The sequence below is a fragment of the Rhodnius prolixus genome, unplaced genomic scaffold (genome assembly GCF_049639745.1).
Source record: "Rhodnius prolixus isolate KJV_2025 unplaced genomic scaffold, Rpr scaffold_12, whole genome shotgun sequence".
Classification (NCBI taxonomy): domain Eukaryota; kingdom Metazoa; phylum Arthropoda; class Insecta; order Hemiptera; family Reduviidae; genus Rhodnius; species Rhodnius prolixus.
In genome coordinates this window covers 2721425-2744306 of record NW_027411635.1, presented here as the reverse complement: position 1 = coordinate 2744306, position 22882 = coordinate 2721425, and the positions used below count along the sequence as shown (strand labels likewise).

At 33.1% G+C, this 22882-nt stretch overlaps 1 protein-coding gene across 1 annotated transcript in view; it reads left to right on the top strand.

The window, feature by feature from the left end:
- LOC141461801 (homeobox protein orthopedia-like) overlaps positions 1-22882 on the top strand; it is a 112384-nt gene that overhangs the window by 85586 nt on the left and 3916 nt on the right. Inside the window, exons 3-4 of the mRNA XM_074143143.1 lie at positions 17725-17911; positions 22133-22288. Coding sequence (XP_073999244.1) covers positions 17725-17911; positions 22133-22288 — 343 coding nt within the window. The remainder of the gene's footprint in view (positions 1-17724; positions 17912-22132; positions 22289-22882) is intronic.

The window sequence follows — 22882 nt, the reverse complement described above, 5'->3', positions numbered from 1 at the left end:
GCAGCATTCTGTGTAAATTACAATAACCATTGTACCCACTGTGATTCACAGCCCTACAGTCTGTGGTTCACAGTTCCTGTCAACCACCTCCCAATTATGAAAATATGCCCAAAATGAAAAATATGAAAAAATATTTACATATTTTGATTAAATATGTAGAAATATTTATTTATTTTAATCAAATATGTATAAATATGCGATAACATCCAAATATGTGGAAATATGTGAAATAAAAGTAGACTCAAACGGCTTAAAAAGTGTCAGTATGAATACTTCTAGTTGAAAAACGTCTGTAAATTGCCTAGAAAAAAATATGTAAATACATACGAATCCGTTCCCTAGTTATCACTCTAAGAGCAAAGAGCTTCTGAGCTTCAGAGCTTGGTACATAAAACTGTGAATTTCATTAATTTGGTTCACACTATTTATATCTAACAATTTGAGAAACTTATCTTTTAAAGAATCACTTGAAAACTGATACGAGTTAAGAAAATGAGTTCTAATAGATCAAAGTGAGGTACATTCAAAAAGGAAATGAACTACTGAATCAGGAGAAAAAGAGTTACAAATGAGGCAAAGATTGTTTTCATCAAATTCATAACAGGTGTCATTAATATAGAACCTTAATCTTAATTGCATTAATAGAACCTTAGAGTCTTAATTGCACTACCACTCTCACTTATAGATGTAATATTATTAGTGAGAGGGCTGAGTCTGGTGTAATGACACTAATTTTTCGATATTTGGTGCCATTTTTGTCATCAGCCATCTTAAGTCACCGCGTTCCACTATTGGAAATCTGTTTCTTTTGTTTGAGAGTAAATTGAAGACTACGCTAAATACTGTTTCGGCTAAATTTGACGATGGGAATGCAATAAAAAACTATCTGACTGTAGCCCATACGGCCGGATATAATACTAGACTTTGCCTTTAAAGCCAAAATTCATGATATTCATTTTTTAATTTCAATTTTAACTCTTCGTTTGTCGACAGTTCTATCAACTCCTTCTGCAGTGAGATAATTCTGCTGTTTGTAGGTTTGAGGAAGGTTCTAGGACCCAATCTGGGAATGATCATGTTGAGGACATCCCAAAATCTATTTTGTAAAACCTTCTTTAAGTGCTTCTCAATGCTGGCAATCTTGACGTGTCCTACGCACGGCTTATGTTTTAGCTCCTTCCGTTCCCTAGGGGGCGGCAGCTAGTCCTCAACGCCCCCTAAAATTTGCTTTTGACCAAAAACGCCCCATTGGTCTAAAGACTCGGTAAGCTGGCCATCTCCAAAGAAGATCCAAATTGAAAAGGAGATGCAGGGTAATAGTGCATGTACTTAGTTACACCTCAACAAACCTCCAACTGAATGAATGCCTCCCAACCGATCTTCCAAACAATAATAGTGGCTAGTGCTGAGAAGGTCGTTTTACTAACCGAGAATTCTGAGATAGTGGGTCAATGTTTGGATGGTCGGTCGGCGGCATTTTTTTTTTTTTTTTTTTTTGATAGTACAGGAGCGCAATTTAAGAAAGAGCCGATGTTGCCGATGAAGAAGTAGTCTACTAGGAATTTGTTCCCTTTGGTCTCCCTTTGAATTCTTAACAAGTTAAGGGTGGAATTTATTTTTTTTTAAAACCACCCACAGTGTGCGGAATTAAAATCAGACAATGACGTGTATACACGTCGAACGCACACGGCAAAACAAACTAAAAGTTTACAACGTCATAATAGTCACTTCAAGCACTTTTTCTGCAATTTCTGGGGCTTTAGATTACCAGAGTATTCTCTGTGCTCATTCAAAATCTTGCACCACTTCACGTATGCATTGCTCTAGTTAACTAGAGACGCAAGAGCTTTTACAAGGAAGAAAAGAGCTTTTTGAAATCTGTGCAAAATGAAATCATGCTCGTACTGAGGTCTGAACCTCTATCTAAGGTAAGAAACGGGCATTGCACAAGGTTTTAGAGCTTCTATTTGTGTGCGTAATTCCCCAATCTCTAATGCGGAGACCAAACATGTACCAACCACTTATCATTTGGCTGGCTCCCTCCAACTCTCTCCGTATAAAATACTTAGCAGTTCTATTGGCAAGATAAAGGAAACATCCCACCAAATAATATTCTTATTGTATTTTATTAAAATTTCGAGTTTTTATAGTTAATGGCAATTTTATATTTTTCACAACGAGTATACACGTAGGACGCACCGTAACATAGATTTGGTTTGACGTGTAAACGCGCCTAACTGGTTATAGAAAGAGGTTTCCCCGGGTAATTTATTTTGTCCTACAGCTTATTGTCGACTGCGAAAAAGTAATGTAAATCAAATCTAAATATATGGAACAGTCCTCAATTTATAATACGAGTACATATTTAAGTGCATCTGCTATTAACATTTCTTTTCAGGGCTTTCTAGTAAAATGGTAAATATTGTATAATTTATTGATGGAATCTTTTTTGAGGAGACCATTGCAAACCATTACCATCCATCAAGTACTGATCCAAATGTGTTATCCTAATTGATTCAAATAAAGGCTTTAAACTAATGAGTAAGGAGAATACAGAAACTTGTTAAACTGGAGAACTCAGAACGGAAAACTGCATGAATAAATACTTCGTCCTACGGTAGAATGAAAAAAGTAAAAAGTCCAAGTTTAAGGGAAGCTGAGAATTTGATTAGAGAAAGTCTAACTTCAGATTTTCTAAACACGTTCCGTGCCACGTGTACCACCGTAGGTGCACGTTTAAACTTGATCTTCAGGCCTGGTGTACCACCGGTGGTAAAACGCAGTCATATTTATTTAATTGCGTTGAAAACATTTTATTTTATGACAAATGTAATTATGTAAAATATATTTCTACCAAAAAAATATTGCATTATACAAAATGGAGTATACAACAAAACACATAAGTTTATTTAATTGTTATATATACAATAATTAATTTAATAATGGATTTTACTCTTCATTATTTTTGGTGACTGATTCATAGTTAATTAGGATGAAAAAATAACTACCAGTTTCAGTCACGATATTTTTTATTGTGCCGAGCTTTCGGACCTAGAGACTAGGTCATCTTCAGGGCTGTGGAACATATTTACAGTGTGTTAACAATTATATTACCAATTAATTATATTACAATGAATATGTATAATGTAACGAAATTTACAAAAATATTTACCTATTTAAGGTTGGGAAACGGTGATCTTGAGTATTAACTTAAACCATATTGCTAGGTAGGGGTTCCGTCTTTTTCTTTTCGAAGATATTTCGCGTTTTTTGAGGGGAATAGTGTACCTCGAGTCTAATTTTATTGCAGGCTTTGAATTTTTTAGTTATTTTATACGCTTCAAGTTACCTTATTGTAACCACAACAGAGTATAAGGTAGGGGATCAGCTGCTTCGTTACCTTAAGCTGGATTTCAACGCGAAGAACCCGGGTTCGAATCCAGCTACTGACCATTATATTTTCTCTTCTTTTCGTTACTTACAGCTCACTGTCCGGTGATGGACAGTATTGTATATAATGAGAAAACTCTGTCTGAAAAAAAAGTTTAGAGTTCCAACGACCTCAGATGTTGACGCTCCTTAAACTAAAAAAAATTAAATTAAATTAAAAAAAAAAAAATAGAGCAAAACCTCCTCACTTTCGAGTAGTACACGTCTATATCATATCAGAGCCACTAATAAAGGGCAAACACCCATGCGGAAGAGAGAAAGGAATTTTAATGACATTCACAAACAGAGTTCAAAGCCAAAGAAGAAAAAGAAATGGTCCAGATGTAAGTAAAACATTGGTAAACATGCCACAAAGAAGCTTGCCTTCTTACTAATATTGAAATAAGATTCTGATATTATTTTCAGAAACTGTGAACCTAACGTTTCGGCATGGATGTTTACCATTATCAGTGGCTCTGAAATGATATAAACGCGTACTACTCGAGAGGAGTATGATTTGTGTGGAGGTTATATACTCTATTATTGTTTTTTTAATTTAAGGTGTGAAAACATCTGAGTTCAATGGCGCTCTGAGCTTCTTTTGTTCATATTTATGCAACAATGTATCGATAAATGTATAAATAAATATATCGATATGTTGTAATTCTATTACCAATTTACACTTTAAGCAGGTGAAATGTTTGGAGATTGTAACAGGTGAAGAGAATCACGACCCTGTAAAACATTTAGGTCTCTCATCGAAGAGTCTAACTAGAGTTTTCTAGCCGAACTGCCCATTTGCCTTCAAGGTTTCTACACTTGTACAGTGTTGACAACAAAATAAAAATAAAATGCCCTTTCTTTTTTGTGAATGAATGTAAAACAGTTTGATTTACATTAAGTGCGGTATTTATGAAAGGAAAATGATCACATATTGATTAATGCGGGATACAGAGCCCGCACTAGTCGGCAAGGGTCTCAAAGCAGCCCGTTGGGGGGGGGGGTGGAGGTGTATCCCAGCATTGGTGAGGTTGCCATAGAGACGGCGCATGTTGCCGCATCTCGCCTCTTTGTGATTGGTGATGATACCGCCAGCATCCTGGCGCGCCATTTTACTCCTCCAGTCACACACACTCTGCTACACAAGACATATGTGCCGTGTATACCACCAGATCACTACGGTATTCTTACTACTACGTCCATCAACACCACCTACAGATAACGGCAGTACAATATTCAATTACTGGCAGACTTCCAATTCCTCTCTGTTGGTCTTCCAAACTAGGCAAGACATTTTCAAAATCCAATGATGTCAAGCACTCATACCACACGCTTGCTGATCTTACAAGTCAACATCATATCCACTTGCCTTTATATTCCATATCATTAATTTTGGAAGCTACGTTTGTAGCGTTATAGCCTCTTTTTTTACTTGCTCCTACTCTTCATAAGAGTCTGCAGTATTACTTCGCGTTGGATGTCACGACATTTGGAAATCAGAAAACGTAAAATATCTGGTGTACACAGCAATACGATAATAATAATAATATTACTTTATTTAAAAATACAGAACAAAACTATACTCATGAACAAAATCAAACAAGTAATAAACAGCATGGAACTAGTCCGTCTGCTGGAGGTCGACGTAAAAACAAAATATTGATTCTTATTATTATTCTAAAGCAATATACAATATAATTAGAATATAATACAAGTTAGAATATAATACGAATAGATTAATAAATACTCAACGAGGACAAAATAAAATTAAATGTCTAATAAATTATAATAACTGAACAGAAAAAGAAAATCTGAGATATAAACAAAATAAAATTACTACCTCGTACTGACAATAAACAGTATAAGAAATATAAGTATCTTGCAATATGAAGTGGCGAAAAGAAAATACAAATAAAAATAAATAAATAAATAATAATAATAAATAAAATAACTAAATGAATAATATCAAAAATAAATCAATAGTTAAACTCAGGGAAGGGATTAGCTATGAGGTTAGCATACTGGACTCCCCACGCGGAGGTCCCGCGTTCGAATCCAGCTGCTGACCCTTAGATTTTCTCTTCCTAGGAGCTTCTTACAGCTCACTGTCCGGTGATGGACAGTGTTGTCTGTAACGAGAGAACACTGTCCGGAGGCCGGCAGTGCACTGAAAGAAGCTCCGGGCGCCAATAACCTTAGATGTTGACGCGCCTTAAATCATTAAAAAAAAAAAAAAAATAGTTAAACTCCAAAACCAGCTGATAACGATGGTACCAAGCGTGTCGGGCTAATTTAATTAAATTTTTAAAATTATTACTTAGCTGATCAATAAATTGGCTTTTCGTAAAAGAGGCTGAATTCAAGTGCAATCGACGAATCTCTGCAAGTATGGTGCACTCGGCCATGAAGTGCACAATATCCTCTTTAATAAGCGCATTACACAATGAGCAAATTACCACCTCTCTCTCGTCCGTATTGGAGCACCATTGAGATACAATAAGTCTCCTCTGATCTTAAAAAGCCACCTTAGCTCAGTCAATGACAGACCCTGAGTCTAATCTGATATTAAGCTAAACATATCAACGTTACATTCTAATTGTTTGTAAAATACGAAACGAGAGGAAAAGGCAACTTGCTCGTACTGCTCATTCTGGAACTTAACCGTTAGTTTGTTCAACAAATCATCGAATATCTTTGGCCATTCACTTACATTGGACAGCAATACGATTTTTACACTCCTGGTCGTATGATTAAAATTTGAACATTATTAAATTTATTATTGAATTTTAGTTAAATTCAGTTCTTCTTGATTTATATACTAGAAGCAGTGGGATTAGCCAAACATGGCATTTTGGTAAGGGGTTCCAGGTGATTAAAACTGTCCGGTAGGACAGTTGTATAAGGGTTGATCGTCAAAAACTGCACGAAAAAGCGTAACGTTGAAAAACACCCAACTTTGACAAGTGTAAGAGCTGGTCGCCGCTTTATTGTTAGGTAGGGGAGCCTTATCCCTATCATCCTACCAAATTTTATCAAAATCGGGCCAAGATTTACAGAGTAATTAGTAATAATAATTTTGGAGGGGGCCTTACATAAAGAGGGGTAAGTTTTTGTTAAGGATTTTCTATTAAAACTGTCCGGTAGGACAGTTGTATAAGGGTTGATCGTCAAAAACTGCACGAAAAAGCGTAACGTTGAAAAACACCCAACTTTGACAATTTTTTTCTCTTTTTCTATAAAAGATAAAATTCCCAAATTTTCTTTAAAATATAGGGCAAACCCTCCTTTATAGCTGTAATTTTTTTGCAACCACCCAGATCTAATAGGTTTCGAGAAAAAAGTTGCTGAAAATGAGCAAAAACGGCTTTTTCAAAAAATGTTCTTGTTCTTGTTCTTGTTGTTGTTGTTGTTGTTGTTCTTCTTCTTCTTGTTACCTTTTTTGTAAACAACGTAGCGCCTAAACGCGTGAACCGATTTTCATGAATGAGGTGTCATTCGATTCGGAATTTTATGTAGATGTGCCTTTTGAGGGTCTCGATCCTGTACATCGAATGGGAGAGGAGTTAGCCCCCTTTATGTAAGGCCCCCTCCAAAATTATTATTACTAATTACTCTGTAAATCTTAGCCCGATTTTGATAAAATTTGGTAGGATGATAGGGTTAGGGCTCCCCTACGTAACATTAAAGCGGCAATCAGCTCTTACACTTGTTAAGGGGAAGTATAGCAATCGTTTCAAATTATCGACACGTGAACCGATTTTCATGAATGAAATGTCATTCGAATCGAAATTTTGTACAGATTTGCACTATAAAGGTCTCGACGCCGTGTCTCATAAGGAGGGGAGTTTGCCCCACCCAAATAAGGCCCTTTCTAAAACTATTATTACCAATATTTCTATAACGCTTAGTCCGATTTTGATAAAATTCAGCTCGAATAAGTGGTTAAAGCTCCTCTACATTGCTGATGCTCTTGCACCTACTAAGAGGAAGTACTGCAATCGTTTAAATTATCAATGAGTGAACCGATTTAAATCAATGAATTGTCGTTCGATTAAAAAATCTTTGCCTCTTTGCCTAGAAGTACTGCAATCGCAGTTTATTTTTCTTACTCCTCTTAAAAGGAAGTAATGAAATCGCAGTTTAATTTTGCTATTTACGCACAAATACCTTCCTATTTTATTCAAAACGCTTTTTCAAAAAAAGTTGTTACTGAGGATGGTTTGGGAGACCTTAACGATAATCATTCTTTAAAAAGATCTCTCTAGTGGTAGTTACGGTTCCGACTTACCATCTTATCAGGTTATAATGATAGAATTGCTTATTCCAAATTTAAAAAATTCTGTAAAGCAGATATGTAACTTTGTAAAATAGACAAAAAGGAAAATCTATCCAAAAGGTACAAAAATCTCTTTAACAAAAACTTACAGTTTAAAATGTTAAGTATAAGGGTTGATTAAACGCCAAAAGGTACACAAATCAGCAAGCACCCAACATTTCATTAATTCTTCATTAATATTTAAGTAATTTTACTGCATTAATTTTCATTAATATTTTTTAGAATTTATTAGATGTCACAGACCCTTATGCTGGCCACTTCATTTATATTTTTTTGTTATAATTAAGATAAATCACACATATGTACATGCATGTTAAAGTAGAAAAAGACAAAGTTAGAGTAGGCTACTGTCTTGAATTCGTCTTACCGAAATATTCGTGAGCACAAATAACACACAGTTAATAACAAGTAGATTATTCAACAACAATTATTGATTTCTCAATTGTAATTTAATTTAGTCCCCCTAATTTTACTTATAGTAAAATACTGGAATAATTAGCTGTCCTAAAAATATACATATCTTATTTACTTTATATTACATATTACATTTTTTTTTATAAAAAAAAGTTTTGAATTTTTTAGCCTCATAATTTTTTTTTATTTTTTATAACGTTTTTCTTTTTAACCTGTATTTAATAGTTTGATTATTATAAATAACTAGATATTACAGTCAATCTACAGTGCTACTTGAACAAATATTTTGTAGACGAAAATGGCCAGCATAAGGGTCTGTGACATCTAATAAATTCTAAAAAATATTAATGAAAATTAATGCAGTAAAATTACTTAAATATTAATGAAGAATTAATGAAATGTTGGGTGCTTGCTGATTTGTGTACCTTTTGGCGTTTAATCAACCCTTATACTTAACATTTTAAACTGTATAAAAGATAAAATTCCCAAATTTTCTTTAAAATAAAGGGCAAACCCTCCTTTATGACTGTAATTTTTTTGCAACCACCCAGATCTAATTGGTTTTGAGAAAAAAGTTGCCGAAAATGAGCAAAAACGGCTTTTTCAAAAAATGTTCTTGTTCTTGTTGTTGTTGTTGTTGTTGTTACCTTTTTTGTAAACAACGTAGCGCCTAAACGCGGGAAGCGATTTTCATGAATGAGGTGTCATTCGATTCGGAATTTTATGTAGATGTGCCTTTTGGGGGTCTCGACGCTGTACACCGAATGGGAGAGGAATTAGCCCCCTTTATGTAAGGCCCCCTCCAAAATTATTATTACTAATTACTCTGTAAATCTTGGCCCGATTTTGATAAAATTTGGTAGGATGATAGGGATAAGGCTTCCCTACGTAACAATAAAGCGACGATCTGCTCTTACACTTGTTAAGAGGAAGTATAGCAATCGTTTCAAATTATCGAGACGTGAACCGATTTTCATGAATGAAGTGTCATTCGAATCGAAATTTTGTGCAGATTTGTACTTTAAAAGTCTCGACGCCATGCCTCATAAGGAGGGGAGTTGGCCCTACCTAAATAAGGCCCTTTCTAAAACTATTATTACCAATATTTCTGTAAAGCTTAGTCCGATTTTGATAAAATTTAGCACGAAGAAGTGATTAAAGCTCCTCAACGTGGCTGTGAAGTGCCATCATGCTCTTACGCCTACTAAGAGGAAGTACTGCACTCGTTAAAATTATCAATGAGTGAACCGATTTTCATCAATGAATTGTCGTTCGATTCAAAATCTTTGCCTTTTAGGGAGAAGTACTGCAATCGCAGTTTATTTTTCTTGCTCCTCTTAAAAGGAAGTACTGAAATCGCAGTTTAATTTTGCTATTTACGCACAAATACCTTCCTATTTTATTAAAAACGCTTTCTCAAAAAAATTGTTATTGAGGATGGGACCGCAATTATAATCATTCTTTAAAAAGATCTCTCCAGTAGTTACGGTTCCGACTTAACGGCTTATCAGGTTATAATGATAGAATGGCCTATTCCAAATTTAAAAAAAATCTGTAAAGCAGATATGTAACTTTGCAAAATACACAAAAAGAAAAATCTATCCAAAAGGAACAAAAATCTCCTTAACAAAAACTTACAGTTTAAAAAGTTAAGTATAAGGGTTGATTAAACGCCAAAAGGTACACAAATCAGCAAGTACCCATCATTTCATTTACACTTCATTGACATTATTTAAGTAATTTTACTGCATTAACTTTTCCTTCACATTTTTAGAATTTATTAGATGTCACAGACCCTTATGCTGGCCAGTTCATTTATAATATTTTTTTGTTATAATTATGATAAATCACTTTTATAACATATGTACATGCATGTTAAAGTAGAAAAAGACAAAGTTAGAGTAGGCTACTGTCTTGAATTCGTCTTACCGAAATATTCGTGAGCACAAATAACACACAGTTATAACAAGTAGATTATTCAACAACAATTATTGATTTCTCTATTGTAATTTAATTTAGTCCCCCTAATTTTACATGTAGTAAAATACTGGAATAATTAGCTGTCCTAAAAATATGCATATCTTATTTATTTTATATTACACATATTACAACATTTAAGGATGAATACCTAGATTGAGAATGTAATTGAAACTATATTATTTGCGATAAAGCCAGATAATTATTACCTATTATTATAAACGTTTGACTACTTCATACAATAACAATTACTTTAATCGAAGAATGAACTTAAACCGACGATTTTTATATAAAAATAAAAATAAATAAATAAAATAAACAAAATCATGAAGTATGTTGGTGTAAGCATTTTTTAAAAAAGGTTTTGAATTTTTTAGCCTCATAATTTTTTTATATTTTTTATAACGTTTTTCTTTTTAACCTGTAATTAACAGTTTGATTATTATAAATAACTAGATATTACAGTCAATCTACAGTGCTACTTGAACCTATATTTTGTAGACGAAAATGGCCAGCATGAGGGTCTGTGACATCTAATAAATTCTAAAAATGTGAAGGAAAAGTTAATGCAGTAAAATTAATTAAATAATATCAATGAAGTATAAATGAAATGATGGGTACTTGCTGATTTGTGTACCTTTTGGCGTTTAATCAACCCTTATACTTAACTTTTTAAACTGTAAGTTTTTGTTAAGGAGATTATTCTGTTTCATGTAAAAGCACCTCACTCACCGTGAAGATATGTTGAGAAGTATTTGAGAATTATAATTAATAATAATAATAATAGTTGTGTTTATTCAAGAAGTTACAAACATACTAAATCAAAATATTTATCCTAATTACAAGCAAAATAATCAAACATTTCTTTTATTCAAAACAAAACACACTTCGAGCATGGACTTAGTCTGTCCGCTGAGTTGACCCTAATTTACGTTACCATAATGTTCGGAACTAAACATATTTCAGTATTAAAAATTGTCTATGAATCAAAGCCATTCAAATAAAGAATAATTTCACTTTTCTTGAGTTTTCTATTTCCCAAGAACTGTACCCTGAACTCCTGTTAAATCGGACATTCTCCAATAAAATGGATGATATCTTCCACCGCTCCAAGATTACAGAGAGAACAAAATAGGCCTATTTTCGTCCCTGTTTACACTAAAATTCAAATTAAACAGTGCACCTCTCAGCTTCATTATTACATTAATAGATTTTACACAGTTTCTATCATTAACGTATCCGTTTTTCCCTAAATCCAACTCTAATTCTTTGTAAATATAATGGTATTTAACGATGTTTGCTTTCCGTATCAGACTATCTCTTAATTTCTGATTGATCTGGGCTATGCCATGTTTCTTACACAGATCGAGATAATCTTTATACCAAAACAATTTGAATTATAATTAAATTTAGTTTTTAATTAACATTTTAGAATTTATATTTTAGTACTTTAGAAATTCTTTAAAACAATGTTTTCCCAAAATTCAATCAAGTGAAATGGGCTACATAAACAATGGAACAGTTTCCTACAGATTAGAAAAAAAAGCAAAAACAAAAAACTATTATGGCACGATTTTTCTTATTTACTTAAAATTAAAAAATCATGGCAATACCTTTCGTGTCTTTTGATATTAGCTGGCTAGTAAAATCGTACATTTTTCTTAATTGGCACTTTTGAAGAGTGCTCGCGGTTGCTCTGCCCTCAGAATTCCCCCCCTCCTAAAAATAACTTTTTCTGTCAAAATACGTTAGAAATACGTTAAGTCTTCATGCGTATCAGCAATATCTGAAGATTAAACAAAATCTTAGAAGCTATTTTAAAGTAAAGATCAGAAAACTTAAACATTTCGTCTAGAAAGTAACAATTTTTGGCCAGAACCTAAATAGAGAAAGTAGATACCAAGTTTAGTCTTACTTACGATTCATTGATTTTAAAATATTCTTCAAAAATCATTGTTATTGATCAAGAGATCTCAATGGAGACCATATTTTTATGAGTTAGACTCAAGAAATCCAATTGTAAGAGAGATCGCATGTGTGGCCACAGCCAATGGCGTATTCTTCAGGGCGTATGTTTGCCGTTTGTAGGTTATTAATTTCAGATGAAATTAAGTGAACATTCTTTTAGTTAAGTAAAGTAGTAAGCAAAGTAAAGTAATCGCCTATTTTTTCAGGTCGTGGACGGAGGCGACTAGTAAACATACTTTACTGTAAATTTCTTTTATTAACCATTAAATAAAATCCAAGGCCTAAGACTGGGGAATCGAACCCACAATACATATTAGCTTCGCAGGTCCCGCCTCTAACCGCTCGGCTACCGTGGCGTCCTTCTTTTAGTTAATATAATTGTAAAAAAATTCATCGTATATTCAAAGAATAAGGCGACCTCAACATTATATAAAGAACAAAATCTAAAAGCGCTAGAAAAATATGATCCATTTATAAAACCACATTCAGACTAGTATTTTTCTGTGTAATAAAATATTTGTTCTGAAGATAGCAGCACAATGTAGGCGAGAGATCTGTTCTCTTTTGTGCAAACATCAATTAGCAGGATTTGAAGAATATTATTTTGTTTTAGAGAATAATTCTACGCATATTTTATTAACTGAATTACATTGTTTCTGTTTTAAGTCCGTTGGTTTTTGTTTAAAGCAACATAGTACGATAAGAGCAGGCTGTAGTTATTAATATTGTCCCTTAAATCCCAGTATACAGGATTAAGTGACTACTTAGTCAATTTCAGATTAAAATTTTACAGCAACAGTACATTGTAAATAATGTACGTTGTAACGTACAAAAACTCTTCAACTTTTAAAGAAATTCCTGATGAAGGGCACTAACGGTACCCGAAACGTAGAGCACCAATAAAAAAGTTTTGGTAGTGATGTTTTTCACTGGCGACTGCCAAACGTTCACGCTCTAATAAAGTATAATTTTAGTGACTAAATTTAGAACTACAATATATTTATAATGTTTTTAATCATTTAATATCATGAAGCATTTTTTATTTTTTAATTCCATTTACAGTCGAGCCTCCCATAAAGGACACTCTCATTAGCGACCACCTCCACTTATGTACGGACAGTTTTTGGATTTCCCCGTTTTACCCCTTTACACTTTCTATATAAAAGAACCTCCGTCTAACGGACACTCTACCTAGCGACCGCGGACATTGATTTTGAGGGAACGGATTAAATGTTTCACCTCCCACCAACGACCACCTTATTATTAAAAGTTCGTTTGACGCGGTGATCAAAATAATTATCCCCTCTCAAGTTTTTGTTTTTTTTTTCTGGTATTTCCTAAAGTTTCCTGTATAAGCTCCATACATATTGTACCAATTTAATCATTTTTCAATATTACTTTGGACGAACAATATCATTTTTTCCGATATGTCTCTCAAACGAAAGTGGTTAACTCTAAAAGAGAAAATAAATGTGTTGGAAGATTTTGCAAAAACCAAATCGAACCATCGTCAATTTGCCGAAAGGTTTGTTCTATTTTTCTAATAATAGATGATAGTATGATGATAATTTTACCATAAATTATTATTGTTATGAATAAATGTGATATAAAAGTCAATAATATGTAGTTTTTTGATAAATTTTTTGGATAATTAAGAAACAATTTATGCACATCATATAGCTAATTATGCAATTATGTACGTTTTTAAATCTATTAATAATAAACAATTTTTAAATAGATGTTTGGGAAAAAACCCATATTTTTTCATAATGAAACTTGCCTACCTCCTTCTAACGACCACCTCCAAACAGCGGCCACTTTGCTTTCCCCCGCCAGTGTCCGTTATTGAGAGGTTCGACTGTATTTCTTTTTTTTTTTAATCAAATTGAATGAATATACTGTTGATAATATGGTTGGGTCCGAAGTACTGGACAATATCGTTGATTTTATCTGTCCGGTTTTAGACTTCCTCAAATCGTTAGTAATATTAATCACTTTCTGTCTTAAATTATGAAAACATAATTGGTCATGAAGAGACCATCTCATCAGAATAAATGCTTCATAATTCATAAAATCCGTTTGAGGTAAAATTATTGATGTGTTTTTCAACAAAAATAAAAAAGCTGAGCAAGGGTAAAAATTCTGTAAGCAAATGCTTCGGAAAGTAATAATTTTAAGTTGGATGCCTAAGGGTAAAAATTCTGTGTTCGCAGCTGTATTTTTTCTTTGCTATTTTCTTGCAAATGGCTACAACGATTGCCTTTAAATTTTGTACACTCTCTACCCACTAATGTTTCCTACTTTACTTTAGAACGTCAGAAAATGCCTATTACATTAACAATAAAGAGAGAACAAAAAATGAACTCTTAAAAGAGAATAAGAATTAATAAATGAATTTATAAGCAAGCTGGGAAAAAGAATATTCAAGTTATTTACAAAACATTTTAAATTTTAAAGAAAATCAGTGAAATTAAAGAATTTAATGAGAGAAAGTTGTACAATTAACTGAAAATAAAAAGGTGTTTACACCATATTTTTTGTTAAAAGAATTACCCATCTGACTTGTCTGAGAGATTTTGTACTGTTCTGTACTTGGTGGACGTTAAGTTGATTTGGGCTGGAATATGACACACTCAGAACAACCTGGTGTCCACTCGCCGAACCAAAAGCTAAATCTACTGACCTAATTCAACATTGTTCCACCAAAAATTCTTATCCTTTTTATCTAATTTTACTTTCATTCAATCAAAGAACAAATTAAGTATTGTATTCTTGTCAAATTTTGAAATTAAGTTTCTACCATAAATTTATTTTTGTGGTTCCCTGAATATGATTAAATGTTATCAGTGAATAGGTCTCTCTTTCATAGTTTCTGCCTATATCTTTCTTCATTTTGGCAATGGCAGTGCAGTTTAGGGTGATATTTCGAACGAACTTGGTGTAAAATTATATCGCACTGTAAATGTGTGCGTCAGATTTAATTATGACGTTCCAATTAAATACCATATCACTCAGTATATTCAGAATTTTTTTTCGGAGAGAGCAGCGTTTGTTGGCCTGAGAAGTAAATGCATTACTTATAAAACATAAGCACTTTCTCAATGTGGTGTTGTGCTGGATTTCACAGAATAATTAAAAAATAATTATGAAATAAACGATACTAATTATTAAGTAATTACTTAAAGATTCCGAGTAAGGTTCTCGGTCGGCTTTAAAGCTGAAGAAGAGATAAAAATCGGAGTGAACGACCGCTAATCTGATGATTAGTATGATATCTTGGTAAATCTAGGAAAACTGGTCACTGTCTTTCAGGTAGTGCTAGCTGCATTAAATTACTGTTGTAAAGATTACAAGAGAAGACTCATGAATTCAGAATCATAATTTTTGGAGCTAATTCAATACAATATTCAATTCAATAGTGAAGCTGAATTAGGGTTTGTCTGATGAGTAAGTAAAAAGTAAAGTAATCGCCTATTTTTTCAGGCCTGCGCTTAACGTCCAACTACCAATTAATTAGGTGTCTTGGACGGGGGCGGAAGCTCATACTTCACTATAAACAAATACATAAATCTAACAAATAAAAAGTAGTCATACTGGGGATTCAAACTAGGGATCTCCCACTTACAAATCCACGCTCTTGACCACTTGACTAACACCCGTTCCCATATTTTGATGAGTATTATTACATATTATATGGGAGCTCGAGCTTAAGAGACAATAGCAAGTTCAGTTCTGATTCAAGTATCAGTTACAGAGCAAACTTTCCTCTACAATTCAGTAAAGGATTCATTAAAATCTGAACGATACGAAGAGAAATATAGAGGTTTGAAGTTTGAGAGATTTACAAAACCTACAAAATTTAACCTCCCATTACTCAATAACTATTATCACTAAAACAATGCTACTTATACCAGTTGTAGAGCTAACTTTTCTCTCCAATTCAGAAAAGTATTCATAAAAATCAGACCAATACGAAGAGAGATATAATGGTTTGAAATTTGAACGATTTACAAAACCTACAAAATTTAACCTCCCATTACTCATTAACTATTATCACTAAAACAATGCTACTTATACCAGTTGTAGAGCTAACATTTCTCTACAATTCAATAAAGGATTCATAAAAATCAGATCAATACTAACAGAGATATAACGGTTTGAAATTAGAACGATTTACAAAACCTACAAAATTTAACCCCCTACTACTTATTAACTGTTATTACTAAAATAATGCTACTTATAAATTATACTCACTTTTCTCTACAATTCAGTAAAGGATTCATAAAAATCAGACCAATACTAAGAGAGATATAACGGTTTGAATTTTGAACGAGTTACAAAACCTACAAAATTTAACCTCCCATTACTCATTAACTATTATCACTAAAACAATGCTACTTATACTAGTTGTAGAGCTCACTTTTCGCTACAATTCAGTAAAGGATTCATAAAAATCTGACCAATACGAAGAGAGATATAACGGTTTGAAATTTGAACGATTTATAAAACCTACAAAATTTAACTTCCCATTACTCATTAACTATAATCGCTAAAACAATGATACTTATACAAGTTGTAGAGCTAACTTTTCTCTACAATTCAGTAAAGGATTCATAAATATCAGACCAATACGAAGAGATATATAACGGTTTGAAACTTGAACGATTTACAAAACCTACAAAATTCAACCTCCCATTACTCATTAACTATTATCACTAAAACAATGCTACTTACACTATTTGTAGAGCTCACTTTTCTCTACAATTGAGTATAGGATTCATAAAAATCAGACCAATACGAAGAGAGCTATAACGGTTTGAAATTTGAACGATTTATAAAACCTACAAAATTTAACTTCCCATTACTCATTAACTATAATCGCTAAAACAACGATACTTATACAAGTTGTAGAGCTAACTTCTCTCTACAATTCAGTAAAGGATTCATAAAAATCAGACCAATACGAAGAGAGATATAACGGTTTGAAATTTGAACGATTTACAAAACCTACAAAATTTAACCTCCCATTACTCATTAACTATTATCAATAAAACAATGCTACTTATACCAGTTGTGGAGCTAACTTTTCTCTACAATTCGGTTAAGATTTCATTCATGTGGTTTTGTGAATCACAGGCTATGAGCCATAGCCTTAGAATAGCATTACTAGATAGTCGTGAAAGTGTTAATACATGATTTTTCCGTCTGGAGGGTTGGTCACAGGAAATCAAAAATTCGTTTTTACTTTACCGACGTTACGATTCAATAATCTTTTGAGCAATAAACATGGATGCATTTCAAAGTAATTAGTCAAGATCTTCTCCTGTGGAACTACTAAAAGTTTTCTGATTAAGAGAATATCTCGTGAATTCAGGAATTATACATAAAATGCGGTTGCACAAAAAACAAAATTAATGTACAACATGTGAGTAAAGTAGGTACATATTTCTTCTTTATACTGTTATTTAGTTCGATTTCTAACTGATCTCGAGTAGTTAACTATCTAAACTTCAGTGTAAAATTACATTACTTTACTCATTGTCAAATAAATGAACTATTTCTTTTTTGTTTTTTTGTTTTTTCATAATAAATTTTTTAAGGTCTGGTTTCAAAATAGACGAGCCAAGTGGAAAAAGCGGAAGAAGACGACTAACGTGTTTCGAAGCCCTGGATCTCTGTTGCCCTCGCACGGGCTGCCTCCGTTCGGCACCATGGCCGAATCTATCTGCCCTTCCGGTATGTTCGGATCGGCGGAAGCTCGCTGGGGAGTCTCGACAGTCGCTTCAGGTAAATTCCTACAATGTTTTTGTAATCTGTCACTTAGTTAATAATAATAATAATAAGCTGTCTTTATTTTCAAATCAAATCAAATCAAAATTTTATTGTTTTTGAGTAATACAACTCATAACACGAGTTAGGCAAAATATATAAAAAATTAACTAAATACAAATCTGTTCAATATATACAATACAAAAATAAATTAACCACATAATTTTAATATAATAAAAATTAAATCACTGTTAATAAAACTAAATAAAACATAAAAGTAATACCATGAAAGTCAAGAAAAACAAAATCAGTTTAATATAATATGACAATGTAATAATAAAATAAATATATGTTGATTGATGTAACACAGCTATCTCATCCTCAGAAAAATAAATAAACAAACGTTACAAAAAGATGAAAAACTGAAAAATACAAGTCTAAGACAACAAACTAGATATAGAACTGGTACCAAGAATACTAAAATAATAACTAGACAATACAAAATTAACTACAAACCCGTCCAAATTTATATTAACAGAGGGAGATTACTCATTTAAAAGGAAACTTCTGAGTGCTGTGGCTGCACAGAAATAGTTATATATCAAGTTGGCCTGAACTAAGGACTCAATTAAAAGTGATGATTCAAATAAATTATTATGGCAGGACATATCCATGTTTAGGTTTTCTGCTAACTGAATTCTAAGTGGCGCAAAAGGTCGACACTCAAACATAAAGTGAGAGAGTGAGTCAGGCTTAAAAAGCTTGCACAAAGTACAAATAACAGAAGAATCAAAAATATATTTAGTATCCTTAATGTAAATACTTGTTTTATTTAGATTTGCAAGTCTTAGCTGAATAATAATTCTGGACTTAGATAAATTATAATTAGTCTCCAAGTAAAATTCTCCAAGACCAAATGTACTCAAGTTTCTGTAAACTGTATTATATTTAGAATCTATAACCCAAGCAATGTCATTACTTAAAAATCTATTCTTTAAGGCATCAGTTATATTTGATAAAGATCTCTTAATTATTACTGGGTCCAGCGATAAAAAAGTGTCAAGGTGGCCAATCGAGAATAGTTCCAATTTGAGTTGGGAAACCCAATTAGAAGATTTAGTGCTTGACAATGAGTCCAAGCTCAGAAGTATATCAAAGCAAATACGGGGCAATCTATTAGAGGGCATCTCAAGAAGTTTTATTAAAAAGGTTAACATTGATTTGACTATAGTCAGCTTAACTGGAAATATTGCACATTCTAAGCGGAGATAACTATTAGGAGTTGATCTCGGCAGATTAAATATTTGTTTTAAGAATTGCACCTGCACTGCCTCCAGATCGTCGGCATACCTATAAGCCCATATTTCGCATGCGTAGAGTAAAGAATTCTTTACAACAGCATCTAACAACTTTCTGATGGGTTTGATGGAATTTGCTTTAGACGTTATGAGAGCTGTCTTTATTTATAAATATACATAAGGACAGATACCCTTGGTGTAAAACCATCAGGGGAGAGGGGTATTTTTATTATAAAACAGTAAACCATAAATAAATTTTTTCCTTTAAAATAACTTAAAATCATTTTCTGGTCTAACTTAAACATTATGCTACAATAACACAGAACTAAATAGAAACTTAAATAAAATTAAATTCAGCCACAAGTTGTTGCCTATACGAGTATTTAAGAGCCATCCTACAATATTTCAGTACTAAATCCCACTTCTTTCCGTTTAAGTATTCCTCTAATTGGGCCATTGACAAAAAATCCTCATTGAAATAAATTCTTCTGAATTCTTTTAATATAGGGCACGTCGCCATAAAATGAAATACGGACTCTAATTCTTTTGGGTTACACATTGAACATATTTGTGGAATCTCACTATTGTACCTTTTATAATTTAAATTTAATAACTCCGCTCTTATCTTTATAATTAGGCTTATATCATTTATATTGAAATTGTTGTTAAAGTAAGCTGCCTCATCTTTTAAATTATAATTTAATAGCTTATAAGTCACACTAAATAAAGAATTCCTTGCCTTGATACCAGCTGTTTCCACAATAGTTAACCTAATTCTGTCTCTAAGTTTTACAAAGAACTTTTTCCATTCGTTATAACTATTGTTTTTGAAATCATACACTAAACCATACTCATTATTTATATTTTGAAGTTCCCGATACCAATATATATTTCTCTTGATAACCTCAAGTGCCACAAGCTTTGGATATCTGCTTTCTGGTAGATTTAAAACTTTAATTATATACTCATGATGGAGCTTTAATGTGTAGACGGTACATTGGCGGAATCTGGGTTTCTAAAATTATGGCATAATCTGGTGTATTTTGGGGTAGTCGCAAAAAGTTTTTCATAAAAAAAGTAAATAACCGGTCAACCTGGTGATATTTCTTCCCGCCCCACACCTGTGCCCCATAACACATGATAGCTATATTTACTGCATTAAACATTTGTATTTTGGCGGAGACTGGCACATTTGTATTCAAAATAAAACTTTTCCAAACTGAGTGAATACCATAATCTGTCACTAGTTGTTTCTATCAATATATTGTAAATGGGAAAATCTAATCTAGATTGAATCTATTAATGGTGTGGCAAGAATAAATAAGGCAGGGGCATAAATATTTGTTTTTCGCCTCGTTAATCATGGTTTTTGATGTAAATGATCGCCCAAAAAACAAATACTAAAGCAAGATATTTTTATACAGATATACCTTAGCAAAAAAACCTAAAAAAAAAAGGCCCTCTAAAATTTGCATTGAATGAAGTAATTTTGATATAGTATATAAGTATCATTATGATAATATAGTTTCTGAAATGCATGTTCACACAATACTATTGCGATTTTCATTTTAAAAATATTAAAACATTTAATTTTTTTAAGGCAAAACATGGACATTTCACTTCTTGATCTTGAACTTGATCTTTTCTTAATTATTTTTTTTATTTACTACACTTTTCCATTACTTTGTAGTCGCCAAAAATTTAATTCAGAACCTATTGTTTCTGAAACAAGTTTATTGCGTCATCACTGCAACAAAGCTGATTAAGCCGATAGGCCTTTCAAACGATCTTGAAGATGGCCGACCAAACACATGTATCGCATGGGCCTGTTATGGGATAGCCTTTTGACAGTTTGGCTAAAAAAAATAAAAAGAGACGGCCCTTGTAAATTGGGTATTTCCTTTCAGGGTGAAGGGCGAGCATGGCTGAAATTTTGGCCCTAAATCCTCGTTTCTTCAAACTTCACCTTGGAATCCCTTTCAAGATTCTTTAGATCTAATCTAACAGGACTGGAGAGGTGCTTTATCTTGAGAGTGCCACAACAAATCTCTGGGTTTGTGATGGAATAGGCTGATCAGCCAACACCTAAGGAATCTAAAGTCTCGAGAAGAATGGATTCATAAAATGGATATTGAAAGTAACCTTACTGAAGTGCCAGATCATAACCTTCATATTACCTTCAGACGTGTTACGTGCCTTCTAGTCTACAAAAACCTGACTGTACTTCCTTGCCCTGTCACTGTACAATACCTAGGACTGTAAATGGACAAACGTTTGACATGGAACCCACATACAAGAACTGCCTAAAAACAAGAACTGTAAAAACGCAACTAACTACTAGCAATACACGGCGGACGATCAAAATTGACGCTGAATTGCAAAGTACTTTTAGGCGAATAGATATTTGTCAATAAAATACTTATATAAGCTCTAAGGATACATATTTTGACTTTTGGGCTTGAATTATTCTGGGGTTTAGCCAAGAATTCCAATATCTACTGACTCCAAATACTACAATTGAAAATTCTGCAGCATGTTACAAATGCTCCATACTATGTCTCTAACAGAACCACTTCGATCTAAAAAAATACCTTTCATTCAAGACTTAGACTGCACCCTATACGAGAAATTTCACTCTTGCCTTTCCCCACATCCCAATCCTCTGATTGACCAGCTATCCTTCTTTTACTTCTTCAGACAACCCTAACCGTCGACGAGAAGGTGCCGGGAAGGTGATTTATTTAGCGGTGAAGGTCAAAAATTGATTCATTGGAGAGCCATTAATGGCTGGTAACTCTTTACATTTTATTTTACGTAATTTTCGTATCTTTACATTTTCTAGTTATTGCATCAGTTTTTAGACTGGAGCAATCGCACTTGCAGTTGTTAATTTCAATATATATATTAAAAAGAAAACAAAAATGCACTTTTTTGTTTCCAGGTCTGAGTCAACTAAGCCAGTCCACCGTACCTATGGGAAGTTTTAGCCAACTTTCTTCGCATCAAAGTTCGTTAAGTGGTGGCCTGCCAATTTCTAGTTCGATGACTTCGAATGGTTCGGCTGTCTACCAAGCACACTACGGCTTGAACCCGCTAGGTAGGTTTCTAGATTATCTATCTTTACTGTTAGGAAAAGGAAGTATTGCTATATAGTGTCAATTTTTGGGAAATTATGGTTTCACCAGACTTTGTGGTTATTAAAACATTAATTTTTAAGTTAGCCTAGTCTCATTATTTTATTTCTGCTTGATTCAATTTGGCTTTTATAAAAATAACTTCAGGCGCTCTAATTTCAATTAAATATATATTAGTACATATTTTTAACAGTCGATTCCTCTATTAAAATAAATAAACAATAAGATCTAGTTTACAAAAGCAGGAACTTACATTTGTAAATTGACACTGATATTACATGCAGTTTCACTCCAGAATCAGGTCGGTAACTGCCGATTTCCCGCTCTGCTTGGGACTTCCAAGTGTCCTAAGTAGCCTTCTTCTGGATATTTAGGGTGAGCATTGGAGTGGAGGGATGAGTTGGTACCAGGTGAGCCTTTTCCCTAATTTTCGGCTCTTATCGCTCTAAGTAGAACTACCCTAGGAAACCTAGTTAAGTTGTTTCATCCCTGGGAATGTAGGGTAAGTGCATTATCTGGAACCAGTGGGAGCACTATGATCTATTTGGCCATAGTGC